General features: G+C 36.9%; 1 protein-coding gene across 1 annotated transcript in view; it reads left to right on the forward strand.

The window, feature by feature from the left end:
• Positions 1–26,857, forward strand: part of TTC29 (tetratricopeptide repeat domain 29) — a 210,911-nt gene that overhangs the window by 98,159 nt on the left and 85,895 nt on the right. Inside the window, 2 exon segments of the mRNA XM_083833632.1 lie at positions 2,482–2,705; positions 16,461–16,646. Of these exon segments, the coding sequence (XP_083689758.1) occupies positions 2,482–2,705; positions 16,461–16,646 (410 nt within the window).

A 26,857-nucleotide genomic window follows, 5' to 3' on the forward strand; every position in this document is an offset into this window, starting at 1 on the left:
CGTTTCCATCTGGAACCACTTGGATAACTGAACCAATTTCAAATCTGTCAAGCTCTCTCTTAGGTGTCACTAATAACATTCATCCCCATACTATCGTTCATTTCTGGCCTTTCTGTATCTTTTGTGTGATCAGGCACTTGTGGCTGATGTGTTGTAGTAATTTAAAGAAACAAATGTATTGTTTGTCTCTTTGTGTATTGTCTGTTTTTAATTATAGCTTTGTGAGATAACATTTATCTTTATGCCTCTAAAATTTGAGCGGCTATCCACAACATAGTCTCATTGCTTAAGAGTTATCAACACAGTTGTCTTTGCCAAAGAAAAAATGTGCTCTGTACATTTGGTAACTTCAGCATTATTTCAATTTATGTATTAATTGGCATGGCCTTTTGTTAAAAAAAAGAATGGTGAAACTAATTTTTAAACTGAAATTTTCCTGTATTTTTTGTTTTCCTATGTTGGTTCATTAATAATGCTGTCTTGTGCAGAAAATGTGCTTTGACATCAAGTGCATTAATCCACAACAAGTAACATCTTACATGGACACAGTTTTTCTATTTATACAAATATTGGTACTGTGCAGTGAGTGTTAAAAATCAACTGAATGATGTTTTGTTCAGTTGCTATTAAGATTTTTTAGCAGCTAATTACTTTCTTCTTTGCTTCTAACACATCTGATCATATAATGCATGCACACATATACTAATATATAGACCACATATAAATAAATAAAGGTGCATGTATGTATGTCTGCTATTTAGACTTTTTTCCAATGCTTTGGGTGGTATTACTGTAGGATTCAGTCCTAGGCCTTTCAAAGATGCTGGAAATTTTTTACATATATATATATATATATATTTGGTTTTTGTTAAATAGAAATTAAAAAAAAAAAAAGTATTCCATATATAGAGTAGATAATATATTGTACCTTATTAATATAATATCTGCATGGTATTTTGAAGCTGTATACTGAGAACCTGGTATGTGCCAAATATAGTGTAAATGATAAAAGATACTTCTCATTTACTTTTCTAAGATAAATTTTGCAAATGTTTTCTGGTACAGAATAGTTGTGTTTTTTCTCTTGTACGTGTAAACACTATTTTTCAATGTTGAAAAATGTATACAATAAAAAATAAATTCAGTGTTATAGTCTATATCATATGTATCTTTTAGAATTATGTAATATTTGTTGTCTTCAGTTCTGCAACTCAAATATAAGAAATAAAAATGAAGGATTAATATGAATTTATGGAGTAATTAATAGCTTTTTTTATAATGATATTAAACTTGAAATAATGCAGATTATTTACTTCTTGCATCTCAGATTACCATTTACTTGATTGACATCTAGCTACGATTTTTTTTTTACATAAATTCAATTCTAATTAGGACTATTAAAGAACTACAGTAGTTCTTCTTAGGCTATAAATACTATTCTAATTGGGCTATTGTTCAGCATGAGGTCATCTGAATTTCTTGCATACACTGCAAATCTCAGTTTTCACCATTCTGTATTTATTTTAAAACCTCTCAGAATTTGTAGTTAAACAGATTTTCCTCTTAAAAGACAGTCTTAAAAATTAATAGAAAACTTAAGTGGAATACACAAAATTACCATGTTTAGGTCCTTGTCATTTTACTGGGAAAAGGGTTTGTTTTCTCAAACTAGATACCTACTCCTGCAAACATTTACATTTACACTTCAGTGTTTCAGGTAGTCCCATTGGACTCATAGCTTTCTCCAGGATGGCACACAATAATTGTTTCACGCTGCAGAAAAGAAATATTTTGATTATTTCCATAAATAAAATCTAAAAAGATATATTAACTCTTGAGAATATTTGTTTATACAACTTTGTGATATGTATATCTTTTCAGAGTTTATGAACTGGATAACTTTCATGTAAATTCACAATTGCATTGCTTATTTTTAAAATTAGGATGTGAACCAGTCCCAGCTGAAGTTATATGCTAAAGAGAAGCAAAATAATATCTTATGATTGTGTTTCTGATGTAGCATTTGTTTGACATATTAAACCAAGCCACTGTATCCTACAGCAAAACTATTGAATGTATACATTGTTTTGACATGTAGGACGTTTCATTTTTTCCTTTCTGTGCTGTTTTAAAGAAAACTAAGAGTTTATTGTGTTTTCATAAACTATTGTAAACATATCTTTTTTCCCATCAATTTTTTTTTTTTAACAGTGCCAGCTAAAAATATCAGTATATTTTGAACATGTTTGCAATATATATTTGGATATTTACTCACTATCCCCATGTTTACTTCCCTAGGGTAGGATATTTGTAATTGTATTTTGGTAGAATGCTTTCTGAGAAGGGAAAAATATACCCCTTCCCTGGTGGTGAACTGCAGAGGTCTCGTCTTGAAAGCTGTTTTAGTATCTGTAATTATTTGGTAAGGTGAAGAACAGAATACAGGTTTAAAGGCTTAAAATCCGTCTTTCGTATTCCCAGTAACAGGAATTCATACAAGGAGAACATCTGCATAGACATGCTGCGACAGGGTTATCACAAGTCCTTCTCCGAGCTCTTCACTCTGATACAGAAGTGGAATGCCTTGAGGGAGGCTGCAGGGCCCGGGTCAGCCATATGGCAGCAGAAGTCCCTGGAGGAGCAGCCTGATAAGCTGGATCAGCTTTACCACTTCCTGACCGGGGCTGAGGCAGCCCAGCGAGCAGGTAAATGGGGGGATTGTGGGTAGCAGAGCAGCGGGAGCCGCAGCCGCCAATGCCTGGGGGAAGCTTCCAAATTGTTTCATGTATGAATTTGAAACGTTACTGCATCTTAGCACATTTCAGCCTTAGTCAACTAAGCTGTATTTATAGAATAAATGATTAGGAGCTGCAGATATCGGGAGAGGTTTTCTGGGGAGGAAAAAAAAAAAAAGAAAAACACGGAGAGTGCATTATAATATCAGAAATGATTAATATATTTATAGCTTTGATAACACCTCAAATATTTTCTCACGGTTTCATTATTTATTGTTTTTCTTTCTCTATTGAGTTGACTAGCTGGTTTCGTATTAGAAAAATTTAATAGGTGAAATGCTGTTTCAAACAGTAATAGTTTTATAAATCTGATTTTATTAAATACACTGTCTGCTAACTGTTTGGATTTGTGACTGACTTAAAAAGGATTGTGAACATGTCAAATAAAATACAGCACACAGACGTAACATGCCACCTGTGAATTACTAAATATTAGTGAAGACATAACTCCAAATTACTGTATTTTCTCTATTGCCTACTATTTACTGAGCGCTCATATTTATCATTTTGCTTTACTGTAAATAGTAACATAACTTACTCTGTCTTTCTCCCTTGAAATAATTGTAGGAATAGAGAGAGGTAAAGCTCTAACTACAATTGTTTCATAGTAGAGTTGATTTCATTGTAGTTGGCTTGTTTCAAGTTACATTTTGATTGTTACAAAGAGGAAAATCTAAAATAAAGCTTGAGAGTTTGGGACCTAAGCTTTCTTACTGAAACTTTAGAACAGAAAACTTTATTTTAGAAAAGACAACTTTCCACTCATTTAACATGTTTATTTTATGTTTACTATGAAAGCATAAAGTTGTGTTTCTTTATTTAATTCACTACAATCCTAGCCAGCCCATGATAGGAAGAAATATTCAAGTTTTTCTTGAGTGTGACTACAGCCTGAACATAGACCCATGTTGTCTGCAGGAGTACGAAAGTGTTTTGCACCCAGACCACCCTGCCATACATAAGCATTCTGCCAATATGTTGGTGTTGAAAAGTGGTAGTTATGGCATATCTTGATGGACCTGCTTCCTGAAGCTGCTTGAGGAGAGTATTTTGTGTTCCTTCAGTGCAAGATCTTTTTCAGTATTATTAACTGCTGTGTGCCAATAGAGGTGGCAAATACCCTCCCAGAGAAGAGGCAGGGTGCTGACTGTGCCGGTTCTGTGCCTTTGAAAGGCAGAGGCCTTTTCTCTCACTGAAATTGGCATTCATTATGTGCTGGGCTCAGTGAGAGATGGGATACTGCCCATCAGCTGACTGATTGTGTCGTACCTCTGGAAGAGAGTATTTCCACGCTTTGCCTGTTCAAGTTGGTTAAAGTGAAAGCAAAGAAATAATGAGAACGTGCCAGTGGAGTTGGCAAGTGTTCAAGCAACACATTTGGACTGAATTGCAAGATCAGTGTAGTGAGAGTTTTGATTTTTTGCCAGTTTCAGTGTAAACCTTTCCACAAATCTTTGTTTTAAGTGAGGCAGACAAAGGGGTGGATGCTATTTGTGTCACAGCTTGTTGGAGCTAGTAGTGCTGTGAAGATAACATATGGATTACAAAGCTCATCAAATACTAATTTAGGAGTTCCACTAATCCTGTTACTCTCTGATTCTAATCAAACTAGTTGGAGCTCTGGCTTACAATCTCATGACAACTTCAGCTGAAACCATTTAAAAGGTGTTCAGCAGTTGGCTTCATCCTTCAGCTGGAACTTACTACAGCATAGCAGCCACAACAGCAGCTGACCTGCGTTTGCTCCTCAAGCACTACAGTTCAAGCCAAATATGGCTTAAAGCATTTAAAGTAACATTTGGGGTAGTGAACTGTGAGAGTTTTACGATGTGGCTGATGTCACTAATATTAGGCTAGCTGAAAATGTGCCCTTCTCAAGTATGCTGTCCTGAGCTAATAGTTGTGGTGAAGAGATTGCAGGTATAAAGGTATGAAAAAAATCTGTATGACTTATACATTTTTTGATGAATTTAAACTTCATGAAGAGATTGTTTTTTTTAACCTGAGGTGGTAAGTGGAAAATGAAACATTACTGATGTCAGTAAAAAGCTTTCCCTTTTGTTCTTTAGCTTTCTCACCTGATATTTTTGTATCACAGTGTTGCTGTCTCATTGTGAGTTTTGCTTAGAACTGTTGCTCCAAAGTGTCGAGTTTCAGAGTTGTTACTATAGCACGTAGAGAAAGTTAGGTATTTGTTGATCCATTTTCCATATTTATTGGTGGGATATGTTAATCTTTTCTTTTTGCAGATAGCCTGTAATTTTAGACTCTGCAATGATGGACATAAATTGTTTGCTTTGACAGGATGAATCAAGGCAGTCCATTATGATGTGGAAGTTGATATCAAAGAGCAATTGTGTTCATTATTTCTTCATCTAAAAATTGTGACTGTTTACCAGTGTTATGTTGTACATACCATTAAGCTTTGGATTCACTAGCGAATGTTCTGTTTTCATTTTTAGGATAACATTTTGATTGAACTTCAAATCATATGGGAATCTTTCTTTTAAACTAGTACTATAGTGTGCAAAGAAAATCTATTTGTCTGTCTAACTTAATCTCATAATCATTGTATTTGAATACCTTCCAGTATTTAAAAATAGGGAGCTAGCATTAGTTCTTGCAGCTTCTCAGAAAAATAGCTGACAGAGTTATTTTGCCCTAGGTACAGCATTACACACCACCCACTCCCCCCAAAATAACAAACAAATTGGCAGAAATATTGACAATACTTGTTGACTGCATTCCTCTTTGGTCGTCTTTGATGCAAGTAATGTAAACACTTCTGACTTCAGAATAGAGTTCTTTCTAATTATTTCTTGATCATCCTTTTTTATCACGTACTAACCTCTCTTTTACTAGTTTTGGTCTTCGTAGTTTAAAAAAAAGGGGGGGATTTACCTGTTTAAATACGTATATTTGTAGGGCGGTTTTTTTTTTTGTTTTTTTTTTTTTTAAGAAAATTGCAGGATAAATGCCAAAGTAATCTACATAGCTCAACATCTAATGTATGCCATTATTTCTTGATATGTGTTGTTGACAATGTTGTCTTTTTTCAAAAAGAAAAATTATATTTTGAGACTGTCAAATAGCCTGCCCAATTGCCTGCCCGGTTTTACTGCCCGCAGTAATTTCACTTAAAATTATAATTGTCCTTTAAAGGCATACCAATGTCAGTAGGTTGTTATTACTATCCCTTTGGAGAGCCATAGCTCCCTAGTCCCTAGTCAGTACTGTTCTGAAAGTTAACAGGAGACAGAGTTTGAAGCCACAGTCCCATCCTGATCTGAAAACGAGGATTGGTAACTGGATATCTCTTGACTGCTGACATCCTGAGAACAAATGATGACCATACCCTACAGAAGTGCACCAGATAAATAGAATTAATTTTATCCATTTTGTCTGTCTAAGATGCAGATAAAATTTGACCATCTGCATTTTTAGGTGGGTCGCAGGGAAACAGCAGGAAGAAAAGAAATTCACCTCTTGGAGTTTTTGAACTGCACCTAGTTTAATGCGTGCCTGGGAGAACAGTTTATTGTAATGAGTGTTGCTGTTCCTCAGATAAAATACTTAGAAGTGAAATCAGAAGCTTTAAGCTGCTGTTCGCACACCTTTCACTGTATAACTGATTCTTTAAATTGTTACTTGGTGGCTACAGTCTGTCTTACTGTTTTAAAATGCATTGCTAATTTACTTCTTAGGCCTGTACCTAAAAATTTCTTTAAGCTTTTTGAATCATCTCCTAAAATTATTGCATAGCTACCTTTATTTAGTTAGTTAGCACTGAGCCAAAAAGAGGATGGTGCTATGCAGATTGACACTGTACAGTGCAATCTAGTATTTTAGACTGGGGTCAGCAGCCTGTCAGGGATGGTGTGCCAAATCTAGTATTTGTCAAACTAGGGGTCACCTGTGCTAGTTTTATTCTAAACAGGCTTGTAACGCTTTGCTCTTCAGATTACACCTGAATTGTGTATTGAATGTGGGGTTGAACCCTAAACGAATCCTTACCTATGGTGACTAGTCTAGGCCATGAAGAGCTCATATGATCAGTGCTTGCCAGCATGGGCTGGTTTACCTGTGTTGTGGCCCCACCAGATGAAGGGGATACAAGGCAACTTACAGCTCAGGAGCAATTAAAGGGAGAGTCCTCTCAGCTGTTGGCTTTCCTTTGCTGGAGCAGGGGAGCAGAAATGGGAAATTCCCCAGGTGAGTGGCTGCGATGTCTATGGAGCAGTCAGCACTGTGGTAGCAGATGACCGTTCTCTGTGCCAAAGCCAGCGTGTAGAGCTAATAGTCAGCATGGACGTGCCTTCAGAGGGGCAAGACACCGCTTATTAGCTGATCGTTGGGGCAGCTAGTGGATAATAGGAATTACAATCTGGAAGCTGTTGTCTTTCTTAGAGCCTGCACTACGTTTGTGGTATGTCAAATGCTAAATCTGTGCGTGCTACAAGCTGCTGACCTGTGTTCTAGGGAATATCAGACACAAACAATTAGGAGGAGCTGCTAACTTGGTGCTTTTTTTCCTCACTTCAGCGAGCGAACTTTTGACAGCATGAATTATCATTTGTTGTTGTTGTAAAAGATGACTTTTCCTAAAGTATATGAAGAAAGCATGAGTATTTGATGTGTTCACACTAGAAAATCTTTCTATGTCTGAGGCACTAAAGGTTGAAAATAGAGTTTAGCATTTTACAGTGAAATGCTTTTCTGTAAGATTTCACGCTTATGCCTTAGGCTGGGCTTGAAACATTGCAATAACTGTATTACCCATGCTATTGTGGAGAGGAGGAAAAAAAAGTGATTGTGCATTAAAGAAAAAAAAAAAGAGAGAAAAGAAAAAGGATAAACATACCAAACCCTCCTTTAATATTTGCTTGGTGGAGGTAGTTTCTGTTTGGTTTGGGGGGTGTATGGGCAAAGGAATACTTTTGTTTTCCAAGCAGATTTGTCCTTTTCTACTTAATATTGTTTCACAGGAGAAAAGCTAGCAGTTGATAGAGACCAGTGGAGGAATTTATTGTTTTTGCAGTTAGCTTACAGAATGTGAAATGATTCTGCTCTGGAAAGAAGCCAGACCTCAAAATATAGCCAGCTGACTTCAACAGAGGCAGCATTTCTGCATTTTAAGTAGTGCCTGAGTGCCTCTAATTTAAGTGGCATGTTTTCATTCCAATGGCTTGAAGTCCCCTTTTAGTGTCCCAGATTACCCGTTGAATTGTCTTATGTTGCTATCATTAGAGAGCTTTATTCTTACTTGACAAAATTATATCCTGACCATTTCCCAGCATTTTTGTATAGATTGTACTTTGAGTATATTCTGCTTAGGTGCTTAGCAGCGTTGGGGAGGGGTGGAGGGGGTTGCACCCTGCGTGTGCCCTGCTTCATATTTAAGAAATGGAGGCTCTGCATGCAATTTGATTGTGTCAGCATGCTACCCCATAGCAACCTTTCTTCATTTGCATTTGTGTGTTTTCACCCAGTGAGTGTGGCTTATGGAAGAAATTATAGGGAAAAAAAAAAAAGGGAATCAAAGTATGATCTTCTAGCTGCAAAAGTACAGGCATGGTTGTCCCGAACCATGGGACAAAATGGGACTGATTTTGCTTTGTATGAATTTAGGTAGAAATAAACTGTTAGTAGCACCATATTCTGTTGCTGTTCATGCTCCTTATCAGCCCAAGAGCCTCCATCCTGGATCTTTCCGTATATGAATTCTTCACAGCATCAGTAGTCTTGCTACTGAGTCGCGGGTATTGATCTCTCTGGCAAGAGAAAAATGAAACTTCCAGTAGTGATGATGTCTTTTTCAGACATTAGGCCATTCCTTGACATGTCTTCAAGAGTGAATGGTCAGTTATAACTAAGTCATATCCACTAAAAGCAAGTAACTGAACTGGAAGAGGAGTGTTATCACCTGTTGAAAAGTTTCCCTACAGCCATTGTCTGGTAGGAACAAATGACTGACTGACTGGTGGTTCCTGTGGTAGAAAATATTCAGCCAGAGATAGATGTTGAAATATTTATTTCTGATACCTGTATTTTAAAGGTGAGTTTCTGAAGTACAAGTTCTGTTTTCTGTTAACAACAACAGCATCTTCTTCAGGGAAAATGCCAAGCCAGGATCTCTTCGGGATGTTGTTTTCATCTCCACTCTAAAGATTACTCTTGTACTTCTTTTCAATTCATTTCCTACATCCTGTCACAAAGGAGATCATACAGACAGAAGTGGCAGCAGTTGTACTAAACCACTTCACAGTAGCACGGCTTGCAGATCTTCTGTGTGTTTCTTTTCTTTCCTACCAAGTCCGTTACTCATACTCAGACGCCACCTCACTATCCCTGCGCATTGCACTACTCAACAGTTGTCTGGCTGAACACAGCCAACAGGCAGAGCACGGACCTGAATGATCTTCTGCTCCATGCACGCCTTTCCTTTCCAAGGGTTCTTGATAACAGCCCAGAAACAAACCAAGATATTATTCAGTGGGCTGACTGGGGACTATGGCTCGAGCATGACAAGAAAAGATCCTTACATGTCAGTTGAGATGCACCTGAAGAGATTCTGATGCAGAGCAGGAAATCCTGTATGTGTTTAACATATAGGGTTTAATGTTTAAACTCAAGTGGAAGAGATTTTTAAATCTGTTTTAACAAAAAGATACCAGTAAAGTTTGATAGGAACATTTTCCTTTTGCGCATAGATATCCACTTTCAATGTTTTTTGTTTTGTTTTCTATTGCGAAGGATGATGAAAATATTTTGAAAAGTACAGGTCAAACAAAGTGGAAAGTAAATTTTCTATAATTCTGTGATGAAAACATTCTAAAAAATATAAAATAAATATTGCAGCGTAGGATGACGTTTTCTTTTAAAAAATCACAATTGAACAGAATTCTTGTGAATTATTATTACTGCCTTAAATTTGGTAATTTGGCATTGAAAAAATGTTTCACTGGCTAATTGCTTATAAGGTGTTTTCTCAGCAGATTTTAAGTTATGTCTAAAACCACAAAATATCAGGCTTCACCATCTGCTCCATCAAGTTTGGTTTGTTCTGCTCAGCTGCCATTTTGGGCAGCCATCCTGCTGCTTTTTACAGCATTCTCTCAATCCCATGTCTTCTGGGAAACCTGGATTCACCTTCCATGGACTAGATGTAATTTTCAAAAGACTAATGAGAACAGCATTTGAACCTTAATTCGTGTGCATTCTTAATTTTTTACTCATTTAAGAACAGTTTGTCTTGCAGGAACTGTTTTACAATTGCTTGTGTGACTCAGACTTCTTTCTGTTCATTTGGTATCATATTCCAGTGGTGTCATTATCTCTCTGATAAGTGGTGCAGATTTTTTTTTTTTACATCAATATATACATAAAAAATTTCTCTACGTGTGATCTATTAGCAGATGCAGAGAACTTACTGTACAAAATCAGAGGGGTCAAAGCTTTAATGACTGAGCTACCTATGGGAGATTTTGTAAAAGAGAGTATTTACCTATTCTAATATTTTTGTTCTCCTGGGGAGATAAAAGTTCACTTTCACTAAGTCTGACATACTGGCTTTGCCACTGTCAGAATAATCTCAGTGAATTTCTTGATTTGTAAATCAGAGAGACTTTGAATCCAGAAGACAATACGGCTTTTAAACATCTATCTTTTGGGTTTTATTTTCTTGTGACACCAGCGTATCTGGTCAGCCACTGTCCAAGACAATTACAGAGAAATGGTTGTCTTTGTGCACTTCTCATTGTTATTCACCGGCAGGATAGTCATCGGAGGGTCACATTAAAGTTCATTCAATCAAAGCTGTGGCAGTAGCAATAGTCCGCCTCAGGTCAGTTCCATCTCCTGAGATTTGTAGGGCACTACCTGAAGTTATTTGCATAATTTTATGTAGCATTAGTGCCTTGGTACTTTGTAGCAAAGATTTCAAAGGCAACAAATTTGTATCTAGTGTTCTTCCCCAATGACAATCTAATTCTTTCATTTTGCTGTGTTATTGTAAGCATTTGTTGGCATCCTCTAAGTTCATTTTCACTCCACTGTAATCAATATCTGATGTGTATTATTATTACCTTAGATTAAGTTAGTGATTATAATTAGCTTTTATATTTCTCTGTGTTTAAGTGGTTATGTTTGTGTGCTTGTAGTCATCATGGGAACCTCTGCCTTCTACTTTGGAGATAATCTTGTGCCACAACAGATGTTTAAATTGGGATGAAAATCACAGCCAGGCAGCATCTGCTTTTCTTGAGACTGGAAAGGGACCCTAGGAAACATATAGCTATATCTGAAGTGGTTATGTTGGGTGTATCCCAATTATGTATCTCAACTTTTATATGCACACATATGTATGTATGTTTTTATATATATGCATATGAGCACACGCACAACTATATTTGTGTATTAAGCCCAAACCATTACTTACCATTAAAGGAGAGGGATTAGATCATAAACCAAAAGACAAAAAAGCAAGTGCTTAAGAATTGAGGCAAAGCCATTTCAGCTTGATTTCAGAAAGGCACAGAAAATTAAGTAGACGTTCTCCAGAATGGGAAGAATAGATAAAAATGGAGGAGAAATAAATATTAGATAAACCTGTTGAAGACTGCAAATGTGATTTGGTGGTAAAGGAATTCCTTCAGAAGACAGAATGTAGCTTTTACTGCTTTGCAAAGCACTCTGAAGGGCTTTTTCAAGACATTCTGAAGTCAAAGAACTTAGTCACAATGACATGAGGGATGAATGAGGGTTTTATGTTACTTTCTATTCAAATATGTGTAACTTGCAATTTTTGAGACAGAACATACTGGAGATGAGGCTGAGGAAGCACTCCTCTGTGTGGTTTAGAGATGCAAACAAATACTTTTTTGAGTAATTACCACTGTTTGTTCTAAACAATGCAAGGGATTCATAACGATGATAGAATTTACAGTCAAGAAATTAGTCCTTCTGGAAAGTTGGATTTTCCTCAATTTTTCCTGTAGATTTAAAAAAAAAAATTAACTGCATCCTTTGATTAAAAATGTTTTTGATATAATACCATAGATCTAAAATGCTTAGAAAAGATCTGGACTTGGAGTGAGATCATGCCTGTATTGAAATAAATGTATTAATGTATTTTTGTGTGCGTGTTTATTTCTCTGTGGTGCTCCATATCAGGAGTAAGAGAAGCTTTTTTTTCTTTCTTTTTCCCCTTTTCTCTCTTTGCTGAGCAAAGCTTACAAATTGCAGAACTCCCGAAAGCAAAGCAGTTCTGTTCACACATCTAGCTTATCCAAACATTCTCTTACCTGCAGCAGCACTTGTGGTTCTTAACTCCTTCTTTACCCAACTACATGAGAATTGTTTTTAAGAACAGGCTATGTTTCACAACCACAGTAAGAAACCAACCAAAATTGCAATGGAATTTTAGTGAGTTATTCACATTCACATCTAACATAAACAGAGTTTGGAAAGAAAATTCATTTAGTGTGCCAGCAGTAAGTTTAGCAGTGAAACGTATAGATACATGCTACGCTCTCTTATCTCATAGATTCTTCAGCATCATGTAGGGAACATATTCTTCCATACCCCTAGGGAGAAGCACTATTATAAGAGTTAACAGGTAAGTTTTAGTTCTCTAATCCAAATTAATAGAGCTTTTGAATAATCTCATGTGGTTTTGGTTTTGTGGTTGTTTTTGTTTTGTTTTATATGTGAGGGAAATAAATTCCATAGGCACTCTCATTTTGTAGTTTAAAATTGTGAATAATGTATTTGTTGATAATTTTGTAATGCTACTTAGAGTTGGGACTCACACTGTTTTTATAAATATTAGGAATAGTGTGTATTCATTTAGCTGGCTGCTAGATATTAGAGTGGGAATTAAATGTGTTTTTTCTTCAGATCATAAATGAGAGCTGAGAGTTTAACTCTCCTCTGCTTTCCGTATTTACTGAGAGCAATACCTTGGTGGACTGTCTTTTTTAGGCCAAGATGTAAAATTCCAGTTGGCCCTCAATTTGAGAGAGTGATAATGTAATAAAAATGGGAAAGTAGCTAGAAAACTCAAAACATTTCTTGTTAGTCTTATTTTAAATATTTTAAACGGTATGAAATTAGTGGGGGGCACTTGCAGAGTGCTCTCTTTGGTTCTTTATCTCCATCATCATGGTTGCTACCTCAGACCTGTTTTGAAAGCATTCAGTGTCTTTTCAGGTCTCAGTGCTTCAGACACTTCTCCAGTAGAAACTGGATGTGTGGGTCTTTTTGCTCACTCTGGCTTCTGTCTTTCAATGAGTCTTGTAGAGGTTTTGTGTGTTTTATTGAACTAAGTTCAATAAAAGTTAGTAAATAAAATAAATAAAACTAATATTTAAAATAAAACTTAATAAAAATAAAACTTAATAAAATAAAACTAAGTTCAAACTTCACCGGCAAACCAGGCATGCCGGTGAAGACCTAAGGGAAGGTACGCTAGAATCAGAGGGGCTGGGTGCCAGTGAGGTCCTTCGGGCAGATCCACAAGGTGCTGAGTGTAAGGAGACGCACCTGAAGTGCTTCTACACGAACGCACGCAGTATGAGGAATAAAATGGATGAGCTAGAAGTCCTGGCCCAGTCCTGCAACTACGACATCATCGGCATAAGCGAAACCTGGTGGGATGAGTCCTGTGACTGGGGTGTCGCGATAGATGGTTACAGGCTCTTCAGGAGGGACAGGCAGGGTAGGCGAGGTGGTGGGGTGGCGATATATGTGAAGCAGGGGCTGGACTGTGTGGAACTTCAGGTCGGCGATGGCAAAGTTGAGAGCCTCTGGGTAAGGATCAAGGGACGAACGAATAAAGGGGATGTCGTTGTGGGAGTCTATTACAGACCGCCTGGCCAGGACGATAGCGCCGATAAATTATTCTTTACAGAACTAAGAGAGGCCTCGAGATTAACTCCCCTTGTCCTTATGGGGGACTTCAACTTGCCAGACGTTAACTGGGAGTGCCACACGGCTGACACGAGCAAGTCCAGGAGGTTCATGAAGCACCTAGATGATAACTTCTTGGTGCAGGTGCTAACGGAGCCAACTAGGAAAGGTGCCCTCCTCGACCTGTTGCTAGAAAACAGAGAGGGTCTGGTGGGAGATGTGGTGATTGGTGGCCGCCTTGGTCAAAGCGACCATGAAGTGGTTGAGTTCAAAATTTACGGTGACAGAAGGAAAAGTGCCACCAAAACCTCATCCCTAGATATGGGGAAAGCGGACTTCAGGCTGCTCAGGGAACTAGTCAGCAAGGTCCCCTGGGAAACTGCTCTTGAAGGCCTCGATGTCCACCAGTGCTGGTCATTCTTTAAACGATGCCTCCTAGAAGCACAAGATCAAGCAATTCGTAAATATCGCAAGTCAGGCAGGCGGGGCAGGAGGCCGGCGTGGCTGACCAGGAACATTCTAATGGAGATTAGGCGGAAACAGAGAGTGTTTTGCTACTGGAAGGAGGGCCAGGTGTCATGGAAAGAATACAGGGATGCCGTTCGTGTTTGTAGGCAGAAAATTCGTGTGGCCAAAGCACACCTAGAGTTGAAGCTGGCTGTGTCTGTGAGAGAAAATAAAAAGGGCTTTTTCAGATATGTGAATGGAAAAAGGAGAACTAAAGAATACATAGGGCAGCTCCTTGATAGGGAAGGTCTCCTCACAGACAATGACATAGGCAAAGCAGAGACGCTTAACGCCTTCTTTGCCTCTGTCTTCAATGCCGATGATGGGCTTCGGGACCCAGGGTGCCCTGAGCTAGAGGACCAGGACGGTGGGGATGACAAACTCCCAACCGACCCTGAACGTGTGCGGGATTTGCTACTCCACCTGGATCCCTACAAGTCCATGGGTCCGGATGGGATTCATCCCCGGGTGCTGAAAGAGCTGGCGGACGTCATCGCGGAACCTCTCTCAATTATTTTTCAACGATCCTGGGAATTTGGAGAGGTCCCGGTAGACTGGAAGCTGGCAAATGTTGTGCCGATTTACAAGAAGGGTCAGAAAGAAGACCCTAGCAATTACAGGCCTGTCAGTCTCACGTCAGTGCCTGGTAAAATCATGGAGAAGATGGTTCTCGAACTTATTGAGGCTCACCTGGGGGACAAAGCAGTCATTGGTCCCAGCCAGCATGGGTTTGTGAAGGGCAGGTCCTGCCTAACTAACCTGATTTCCTTTTATGATAAGATCACTCGTATGATGGACCAAGGGAAACCAGCTGATGTGATTTTTTTGGACTTCAGCAAGGCTTTTGACACGGTTTCCCATAGGATCCTACTGGACAAAATGTCCACCATACAGCTAAATAAAAACATCATACGATGGGTGAGCAATTGGCTGACGGGCAGGGCCCAAAGGGTTATGGTAAATGGGGCTGCGTCAGGCTGGCGGGCGGTCACCAGTGGGGTCCCTCAAGGCTCCATTTTAGGGCCGGTACTTTTCAATATTTTTATAAACGATCTGGATGTAGGAATAGAAGGTATTTTGAGCAAGTTTGCTGATGACACCAAACTTGGAGGAGTTGTGGACTTGAATGAGGGTGGAAAGGCCTTGCAGAGGGATCTGGATAGGTTGGAGAGCTGGGCGATCACCAACCGCATGAAGTTCAATAAGAGCAAGTGCCGGGTCCTGCACCTGGGACGGGGAAACCCTGGCTGCACATACAGACTGGGCGATGAGACGCTAGAGAGCAGCCTAGAAGAGAGGGATCTGGGGGTCGTGGTAGACAGCAAGTTGAATATGAGCCAGCAGTGTGCCCTGGCGGCCAGGAGGGCCAACCGTGTCCTGGGGTGCATCAAGCACGGCATCGCTAGTAGGTCAAGGGAGGTGATTGTCCCGCTCTACTCTGCGCTGGTGCGGCCTCACCTCGAGTACTGTGTGCAGTTCTGGGCACCACAGTATAAAAAGGACATGAAACTGTTGGAGAGTGTCCAGAGGAGGGCTACAAAGATGGTGAAAGGCCTGGAGGGGAAGACGTACGAGGAACGGCTGAGGTCACTGGGCCTGTTCAGCCTGGAGAAGAGGAGGCTGAGGGGAGACCTCATCACAGTCTACAACTTCCTCGTAAGGGGGTGTCGAGAGGCAGGAGACCTTTTCTCCATTAACACCAGTGACAGGACCCGCGGGAACGGGGTTAAGCTGAGGCAGGGGAAATTTAGGCTCGACATCAGGAGGGGGTTCTTCACAGAGAGGGTGGTTGCACACTGGAACAGGCTCCCCAGGGAAGTGGTCACTGCACCGAGCCTGTCTGAATTTAAGAAGAGATTGGACTGTGCACTTAGTCACATGGTCTGAACTTTTGGGTAGACCTGTGCGGTATCAAGAGTTGGACTTGATGATCCTTAAGGGTCCCTTCCAACTCAGGATATTCTATGATTCTATGATTCTATAAGTTTTGTGTTTGTAAAAAAAATAAAAATAAAAAAAATGATAGCAATTCATTGCAGTTTTGCTAGACTGCATTTTCAATTATGCCTAATTTAGAAGGTTGTCATTTTCATTTTATCATATTTCCTTGATATGTAGGAGAGCTTGGTAGTATTTGTGTGCTGCATATATAAATACTCCTTCATTTTCATTATATCCTGATTGCTGTAATGTGTAAGTTTTGTGAAAGCTGATGAAAACTAGCATTTTGACTATTATTTGTTTTTGAAGGGCACTATGGGGAGGTGTATGATAACCAGCTTAACTTGGCCTACTGTTTCAATGACCCTGAGGACAAATGGTTAAGGAATTACTTTTATGAACGATGCTTTAACACTGCTCAACTAATAAAAACCGATGGTGGGAAAAGACGAGCACAAGCACATGCACACGTGGGCCTCATCAATGAGGAACAAGGTGAGTCACTGAGCTCATAATGCTACGTTATATCAGCATTAAGAGGGTCTTATTTGGTAATTTGTGTTTTGTTACTGGGCACTGTATTTCTATGTAAAATTGGTTTGCAACCATAATTTATAAGAAGTTTAAAAGCTATTTCAATTTTTTTTATTTTTATTTTTGGAGTAGCAATCAGACAAAGTCTGTAATTATTCATAGACCCGTTTTCTCTGTTTACTTTCCATCAACAGTTGGAAGTATTCAGTCAGATGAAAACCAAAGACGAAGTTTAAAGGGAACATCCATTTAGCACAGAGGTCCTCTGTGTTAAACCTATTTCCTTTTGTGTATTTTTGACAAGAGACTGGTAATGCTGCTTCAGGCCACAGGTGGATAAGTAAAGTGGCATCTGTAGTTACACAAACTGGTTTGATTTAAAAGAGGTATGAACACATAATTTAGTTTAATCCTGCCTCAACGATGGAAAACTTACACTTAGATAAAAGAAACTACAGTTTTTTGTACTCTTTTTAAAATCTTATGTTTCTCTTACCTGAAGATCACATGATGTTTGTTTGTATGTGACTGCCATAGTGATGTTTGCTTCAGCTTTATACCTTACCTTAAGCTCCATTTCTCCATTTGTGTGTCTGTATCCTCAAACTGTGAATCTCTGAAAGTGATATAAGGTATTAATTAAGGTAACTATTATCTTTGTTTCCATATTTTGAAAATAATACATTACCTTTAATGGCAGAGGGGGTTGTGTGTGTATAACAAGATGCGTATGAAAAAGGTTTTCCTATGTTTGTATTATATCAAGAGACTCAAGCAACTGAGTAAAACCTATCTTCCAGTGTTAATTCCTGAATACACTTTTTCTCCTAACCATTTATTCAAATACGTGATTTGCATGGTCATTATTTTTTGTTAATAGATGTTACTTCATGGGTTGAAAATGTTCCCAACCCTGAGCACAGCTTGTGCTCGGTTTTTCAGCTAGAATGGCTTTTTTCAGGGAAAAAAATCCACAGAAACTGAAATATTTTGTGTGAATAGTGCAATTCTAGTAAATGGCTGCCAGAATGGGTATGTTTTGAATGATGGCCTAGCTTCCCATTTTCCCAGGAAAAACTTGGACATGAAACATAAAATCTGTAGGCTTCTGTTGTGATTTTGTTTATTTATTTATTTCCTCCCATGTTCCCTTACAGCTGAAAAATCCCAACTTAATATTTCCTCATGTCTTCTAGACTGGTAGTCATTCATGCCATTTCCTCTGAACTGGTGTCATATCTGTCATATTTTTCTTGCCTGCAACACCCAGAACTGGATTCAGTTTTAAAACTGGAATTCATACCCCAGTGATAGATAAAATGGAGTGAACTACTTTTCTTCCAAGTTGTACGGTTATTTGTATTTTCATGTATGACATCCACATTGTTCATTTTAGCATAAATTGCATTCTCATATTCAGTTCATGATCTTCAGTAATTTCTAAATTCTTTTCTGAAGAACTGTTAATTAGCTATTCTGTTTGCCATTCCGGGATCACCAGTTATTCCTGCCTGTTATAAACACAATATGGTTTGTTTGTTTATTTTTTGCACTGAGTATTTTGTAGACAGTTACTAGAAATTGTCAAGATTGTTTTTGACTTCTGATGTTGTCTTTCAACATGCTTTGTTTTTTTCCCAGTTTGATATCATTTGAACATGTAATAATCTTTTGATTCTGTAATAGATATACTTAATAAAAATACTAAGTATTATACTGGACCTAGGACAGGGACCCGTGGCAACTTACTGAGTGTCTTTTTCTATTCTGACAGTGAATTACCAATAACCAGTGTGTATCTGTAGGATTTCCCAACCAATTTGCACTCATCTAACAGTAGTTACAGGTGAACTACGCTTCCCTAATGCTTTACGAGGAAGTTATGACAGTGAGGAAAACTTTACTAACTTAAAAAGAAGTTTGGTCTGATGACATTCGCTCTTGATGTATTGGCATTGGTTGTAATACATTTTCATGTATTATCTACATGCTTGGGAATAATCTGTTTGATTACTTATTCCAGTTTTATTCCAGGAACTGAAGCTAAGCTAGATTCAGTTTCCCAGTAGATAAAATAACACTTGCTTAAAGCCCAGCCAATCATAACCAAGTCATTTTCATTTTGAGTGAAAAATGCTTAATTAGGTTATCTGATCCTCGGTAGAATAAAATGATTGAAGTTGCTGGATTTTGATTTTTATTTTTTGCAACCTTTTCACCTGGTTCTTCAGTTACTAAAACATAAAATTATAAAAAGGCAAATAAAAGCAAACATTCCTATCTATCTTTAAGGACTCATAGAGAGTGTGACTCACAACCATTTGCCATGCCACTGCCAAACTTTTTTTTTTTTTTAACATTACCTAACTTAACTTTGCGTTAAGCAAAACCTATTGAATACTTATATATCTTTAGGCATTCAATCCTATTGAAAAGCATGTAAGTGAAGTTATTAAATACACTTAGAAATGTTTAGCGGAGGGGAAGTTTCATTTTCCTGGTGTAAAATACTAGAAACTTCCAGAAGAAAGGCTTTGTAGTAACATTGGTAAGGAGAGAGAAAACAAGATGCATTTCTCACTGTCCAGGGTAGAGTTCCACTGAATTGATAGCATCTGTCTTTTGCAAATTTTTTATTTCCATAGAGAGGGGTGAAAAAATCAAGAAGCTGAAAGAAAGCATAGGATTTGTTTTGAGGGACCACTGAGAAAAAGACAGCAGATGTATTCTTTGCACTTTGTATTTTCAGAGGGTGAAATATTAAATTGCAAGTTTTGAGTGCAGAAATATTGTAAGAGCAGATGTTGTGTTGGGATTGTATAAAATTACATAAGTATTAATGGTGTCGTGTTAAAGTCTGAACACACTATTTTTGATTTTAGAACAAATAGGCACAGCTTGTAAATTGTATGATATTTTTTTTTCTTCAGTTATTTATAATGGTGTAGTCTAATTTGATAGCGAACTGAAGGAGTCAGGTGCCTTCTTCCTGTTGGGATATATACATATATACAGGAATAGATACATATGTATGGAGGTGTATGTGTACACGAATATGCATATATGGGAATGTGTATGTGTACATACATACAAACACACATTCCAGTATTTATATGTACACGAATGATGTCTAACATTTACATTATATTTTCAACTGATTTAAATCATCATATCTATATTAATTCCATTGATTAATAATGCAGCCAGGAAGAGAGGAAAACTTGAAAAGAATGAGATGTTAGTCTTACTCTATTGGGTGAGGGAACTGAAAAGAACTGGTACAAGATATTCATATCTAATAGTATGCACACATGAATGTGACTATTTTTTTATTTGTGAATGGAAGTCATCTGTATATGCTTAGGAGTATAAATATATATTACCTGGGAGTATGAAGTTAAATAGGTACTTGTAAAAATTCTTGTTTGCCTTAGAAGAGAATCAATAAATGTGAGTACTTATTGTGTAATCAAATCTGAAGTTCTTTGACTTTCAGCCTGGTCCCTGTCCTAGAGGTTGGATGTAATCTGATGTTCATTAATCTTGAAAGCTAAATATTTGAAGTGTCAGTTTTGTATAGACTACAGCCGTGGTATTTGGATGCAGATGATTAGTAGCTGTGAGTACATAAGGGAAAGAAAACAGTAATAACTGAGTAGCCTGCTACAGACGCAAATAGAATATTCTGCTTGGAACAGACATGATTTCAGTGGCAGTTCTTTGCAGAATGAGTTTTTTTTACCTCTTCTTTAAAAAAAAAAAAAATGCATTTGTGAAATTAGGTCTCTGAGTTACCCAGATGAGAAGCTACTCATGGATTATTGCAGAAGTGTTCAGGTTATGATACCATTCAATTAGCTGTACTTATCTCATAGTTTGTATTTCCTCAGGGAGCTGATATTATATAGTTTTATTAGTTAGGTTACTAGTCATTTTCTCATAGAGTAATTAAATGTCATGATGTTACTTTATGCATGTTGAAAAGGCAATTCGTATTCTTATATTTTGTCTTATTAAATCCAGCATTATTTGTCATTCAAGTAGGCATCGGCTTCATGGCAGAATCTCAGTTTTATTTAAAAAAAAAAAAAAAGGAATTTCAAAAAGTATTTTGATTCTTGTGTTTTGGATGTCTTTTTGGAAGTAATAATCAGAATCATCATTATAAATGCGTGTATTCTGTATATCACAGAATAAGATTATTATAGTCTGAGGACAGACTATGATAGTTCTAACTTATTAGTGTAAATTCTGCTGAAGTTAATTACAAAGTTCAGGTTTGCACAGTTGTATTTTACAGAAGAAATATAGGCTGAGTGTATTGATCTATAATGGCCGGTGCTGGCTTGTATGTGTTCTTATATTGCCAGTGCTCATCATTACAATATTTGAGGGCTTTCTGTTTTGTATTAAATAGTTAACATCTATCATTCAAGAAATGATGTAGAACTTAAATATACACATTGGAAAATTTCAGATAACTTATATGAGTAAAAAAGGAGCCAAGGGGAAACAAAGAGTTTGTACTTATAGGAGCTATTTACTTCAAATAGGTTGTAACAGGATCAGATGGAATGTGTCTATATGTTCAAAAAAACATAATAAAAATAGACATCTGAAGGTGTGATTGTTCTAAAAGCGACCATCATGGCCATTGCAAGTGTTTGTATATACATGTGTGTATAGGTATGTACATATATCTATATAGCCAGTGCTTTAAAGCCAGCAGTCCAGATACCAAAATTTCAGTCTTAATGTCAAGCAATTCTGCCTTTGTGAGACAAGCTTAAAGGTAACTAATGAACATATCTGATGGTGTTCTTCTAGTACAGATGCATGAGCACTCTTCTTTAAGGCAAACTGCTACAAAAAGATCAGTTGGTGGGACGCTGCCTGTGGGAAAGTGGAGCAGGTAGAGTGACATCAAGAACTCTGGAGGAAGCAAAGAAAACATCATCACTATGATCTTATTATGAATATCTATCCTCCCACCCTCAAATGGTGCAAGGATCTCAGCAGTTACCTTTCAGGCATTAGCAATGAAGTAGACATTCACAGGCCATGGTTCGGTTCCTGTATTAGTAAATCAAAGAGCATCCAGGGATGTCTGTGGACACAGGAGTGCAGGATAGTGCTAAAGTGATGCTAATAGTCCCACACTTGCTGTTAGTTTCTGCTAATTTGAACTTCCCTCCCTTGCAATTATTTATGGGCATAGAGTTTGGCAGTTAGGAGTTTTGCAAGTACTTCCTAATAGGCAGTTTTCATGCAGCCACACTGTTTTCAAGGAGTTTACTAGAGTAGCTGCACTTTTCCATACCTGTTGGTTGCAGTGCTTGGAGACGTTTCTGGGTACATTTAAGTAACTAGTTTTGAAGAAGCATGTAAGTTTCGAAGTAGAGTCCAATGAATAAAACTTCCCCCAACAAATTCCAAATGTAAATCAGTGCCATGCCAGAAACTGCATCTCCCCTGGTACAAGAACTGCGAGATGTGTGAAAATTATGCCATTAATATCAATGCAGTGGTGACTTAGTCATTGGATTTATTTTCTGCTAGCACATAAGGATCAACAAAAGTGTAGGTAATACTTTTTTTGAAATGCTTACAGACCAGAAACACTAAAGGCAGGCAGAACAAGTAAGAGAAAGGTACAGCACACAAAACTATTAGATATGGCATTCAGCTAATCCATAAACCCTATTTTGTTTTTCTTTATATGCTCTTGGATTCCATATCTTAAAGAATTCCTGATCAGGGTCTCCTTAGTCCTTTCTGAAATATATTTAGACGTTAAAAAAAAAAACCTGTCGTGTTCTGCAAATTAGTAGAGGTTTTTTAAGTGTTCAGTCTTGATCCATTTCTGCCTTAATTATAAGCAATGTTAAGCTCCCATTGGTTTTCAGTCAGGGCAATGCTATTCTAGAGCTGAGCATTTCTCATCTCCCCCTGCACCCACACCTCCCACACCCCCGAAAAAACGAATTGGACCTAACAAATACAGTCTATTTTATGTATTAGGATTTGATAGAGACTTTTCTGGTGGAAAGGCCTACTGAACACAAGGGAATTGATAAAATAATTAATTTGTTGTGGAAAAAAATAGGGTTCTTACAGACTTTCAAGATCTGAATTAAGATCAAGGATTAGGATTCTACCTGTCATTGAAACTAAAGGTTTTAATCAAGGCATTGCAAAAGTTGGTGGAAAGATTCCTTTTGAGTTTAATGGACATTTGATTCAAGCTTTTGAAGTTTAAGTACTAATTACTGAGTTTATTTGGTAAGCAACAAATTGAAGTCAGTTCCTGGCATCTTTTTGCTTTGGAACATAAAATACCTAAACTGACTGTTTCCTGTTCTTAGCAGGCCCTATTTAATCCATTGCTAAGTAATTGTTGATTTTTTGTTTTTAATTGTTTATGGCAAGTGCTTTTCAATTAAAAACTGTAATGTATAAATAATTGAGGGAAACTCAGCATATGTTCACGAGTATCTATGCAGAGGAAATATGCCCATTTAAGCAGAATTTCCCCAACTGGTTTGCCTTCAGGCAGAAATAATTTATATTTAGACTTAAAAAAAAAAAAAAAAAAAAAGTTAATATTGCTAAGTGATGTACTAAAAAAAAAAATGTGTAAAGGCAAAACCTAAAGTTGCTTCTGAAAATTCTCATGCTTTTTTGAGTAATTTTTGTGAATTTGTTTTAATTATATTATCATGTAGTGTCTTTTGCTAGGAGATTCCTAAGGATATCCAGAATAAAATTCACACAGGGGATGGATGGCCCACGTGCACCTTCTACATTAATATAACTATATACCATTGTCTGTATTGCAGGTCTGCCAAGTCCATTTAAACAGCAAATCCTCATTGTGCTGTATAATGTAGAAATGAAAAGTGCACCTTTACCATCCGATTACAAAATTAGAAATGGCTGGTAAATAAAATAAACCAGTGGGACAACATTTATGAAGTGATAAATTTCTTCACTACACATAGAGTGCAGAACTATTACTGATAACAATATTGCTGCATTTGATAAACTAGCCAACCTGCGTATTTAATGCTATGTTTCCACTGTAGGGTGTAAAGCCAGTATCTAGAGGTCCACACTGTTGTATTCACAAATGCAGGTCTGACTCTGGAGGAGGGAAACCTAAAATGGATCACGTTTCTTTTTTCAGAATCAAAAGTCAAAGCAGCAGCTCAGCTAATAAAGGCCTTTTTGGTTTCATCTATCCTTGCATCTCTGTTAGAGATTCCTTTTTGTAAGGAAGGCCAAATAAATTTGTGATTTTTGAGAAGAGATTAGTCTCATAATTTCCTTTCTTCTTTCTTTTATATTGAGATGTCTCATAGTTTTGACCAAAAAGAGTAAAGGGATTTAAAGATATAAATGTCAATGTGCTTTTTATGATTATTATTATTATTATTATAGGAAGCCTGAGTGCTGGTCAAAATATGACAGTGGTCTAAATAAGGTGAATGTTAGATGTAGAGATTTAGACTGTATATCCTTTGAGGCCGGAACCAACTTTTTGTTCTGTGTTTATATAATACCGCTTCCTTTTTGCTTCTGTAACACCTGCACTTGGTAGGATTCAGTGTGTGCTGTGATAAACTGAAAGATTTATGTGGATGTGCTGTTGACTGCTGTGGACTTCTTACCAACTCTTAACAAATGAAGGTGAAGTTCACTCCGAATCCACTTGGGGGACAGGATTATCACATAGACTTCTTTCCTTTGTAGACTAAGTAAAAATGTCTTTTTGTAGTGTTTGTTCTGTAGAAGTCGCATAGCATGTTTATCTGTGCTTTTAATTCTTCTTTACATAACAAACCACATCCAGTAGTAACCAAATACCATTGATCTGCCATGATATCCCCCACTCCAGTTGCATATCCCAGATTGCTAATTTCTAAGATTGATTCTAAACAGTTTTTTCAGAAAAAGGACTTTACAAATAGCTCAGATCTGAAAACTTATTCACAGGTCCCAAAATCCTGTACCTTTTGGCTGCATATACCCATTGCTAAATTTTATCTTTGGGCTTATGTAGAAACATACACTTAAAAAGAGTCTCTGCGTTAGGGAACTTTAGAAAGAAGTGTTTTCTTAATGGAAATAGGGTTCTGCATGTCCAATCTGACCATTTTAAACACTTCTAACATTTACTTTTCGTCATATAAACTGACCATAACTTCTGTTATTCTGCATTTGCACTATAAAGCAGTTATATTTTTTTCTGATTGCTTAAGAATTGAATGCATAAGTTAGCTAGGAAAAAAATAAAAATAAATGTATAAATAAATATAAGTAAATAATTAAAATGTTTTAAGTAGAAAATTACTAGGAGATCAAGTCTTCAGATACAATGCTTTTCTCTGTCAGTCAGTGGCAGACAGAAGCAGCCATAAATCCAGATAGATTCTTGGGAAGGACAGATTTAAAAGGCTTATTAAATAATTGAGCTCATCCTCGTGCAAGTACAGAATGTAGTTCCCAGATAAATGACATCTTATTATTACACAATTGTTACTAGTGTTGAATTGGCAGGTACTGTTTTAAATTGATGTTATAGAAATTGTGTGTTTTCAATTCAAATTAGTATACTCTTAAGAAAGTCTGAAAAAAGCTTCTGAAGACGCAACGTGAAAGCAAAAAGGGCCTGCTGAATTGATCAAAAAATATTCTTCAAATAATTATTTATTTTTTAAGAAGTGTTGGTAGGCAATGAAGATGTTTTGAGTAACAAAACTCAGCGAGAGTTCTGCAGGGCTCCTATTTTCACTTCTGAAAACTAATACTGTGAAAATGTCTTCATGCTTCTCCATCAGCTGATTTAAATCAATGTTTATTACCACTTCATTGTGTGTAATAATATTCTTTACATTAGGAAAAAAAAACAGGTTTGCTAAATCCTTTCACCAACACTACCATGTCCCTATGCTAATTCTTCAAATGGAGAATCTTTCTGTTTTGATGTAACACCTAGAGACAAATCTGTATTCTTTGTAATGAAAAGCTTTTCAAAATATTCATAGCATTGCAATAGTGCTAATTCTAATCTGCGTAACTTGTGTTTTCCATATAAATTCTATCACATGCAAAAAAAAAAAATGTTCTTAGGTATTTGGTGACTGTAAAGTTCAGTTCAAGTAGTTCCTAAAATTACTGAAAAAAAAATATTACTGTTGTTTACATTGGAAATTGAAAGATATCCCATCAGAAATATTTTAGAAAAAACATTTTATGTGCACTTGAATATAATGTGCAGCACTCATTAATTGTTTATATATACATATCAATAAGAATCATGTCCTTTAATAAAGTTTGTTGTATCAAATGTTGTCCTGTTTGCTTTATGTGCATGTTCATAAGACTATGGCATCTAATGAAGAGATCTTTTTAAAGTATTGATAGCCATGAGTAAATTATACAATGTTTGATCTGTGTTAAAGATTCAAAGTCCAAGGTCTTTGAATAGAACTTAGAATAAAAATGTAATTAGGTTACATCCCTAAAGTCTGATATATCTTTAAACAAGACTGCAAATGAAACTTTATTAAAACTTCAAATGAATTATTTCTTTGCTTTTTTAATTCTTCTCTTTCATGTCTATTACTGACATTTCTGCTTGTATTTTACCTGTCTTTTCCAGGTATTTTAATTATTTACTGCTTAATGAGTAGTTCTGAGATGAAGCTTCATTCAAAGCTGCCCACTCACTAACTTTTTTTTTTAACTTTTTTTTCTTCAAAGCTTTGCAAGGTGTTGGACTACTGCAGCTGAATCTGCAGTTGTCATCATATTAGATAAACTTTCCTGAAGGAGTGTTTCCTTTTAGTAACTGATAGAGGAGATGCTATTTCCAGAGGTGCCTTCTCTGTGGAACTGGGAGCTGATTGGAGTAAAGCTATTGTCAATGGGACTGCATTTCCACAGCCATTATCAGTAATGTGTAGAATTCATATGTAAAACAAACATTACGGAACTATTAATAAAAATATATCTTCAGAGAATCATATAAATCAAGTGGAAAGGGACCTCAGGAGGTCATTAGTCCAACCTTGCTACTCCAAGCATCCTTTTGAAGTAGATAATCTGCACAACAGCTCTGGTGCTGGAGCATTGCATCTGATATTAAGTTTATAACTGGATGCTGTGGA

The sequence above is a fragment of the Anser anser genome (genome assembly GCF_964211835.1).
Source record: "Anser anser genome assembly, chromosome: 4".
NCBI lineage: Eukaryota > Metazoa > Chordata > Aves > Anseriformes > Anatidae > Anser > Anser anser.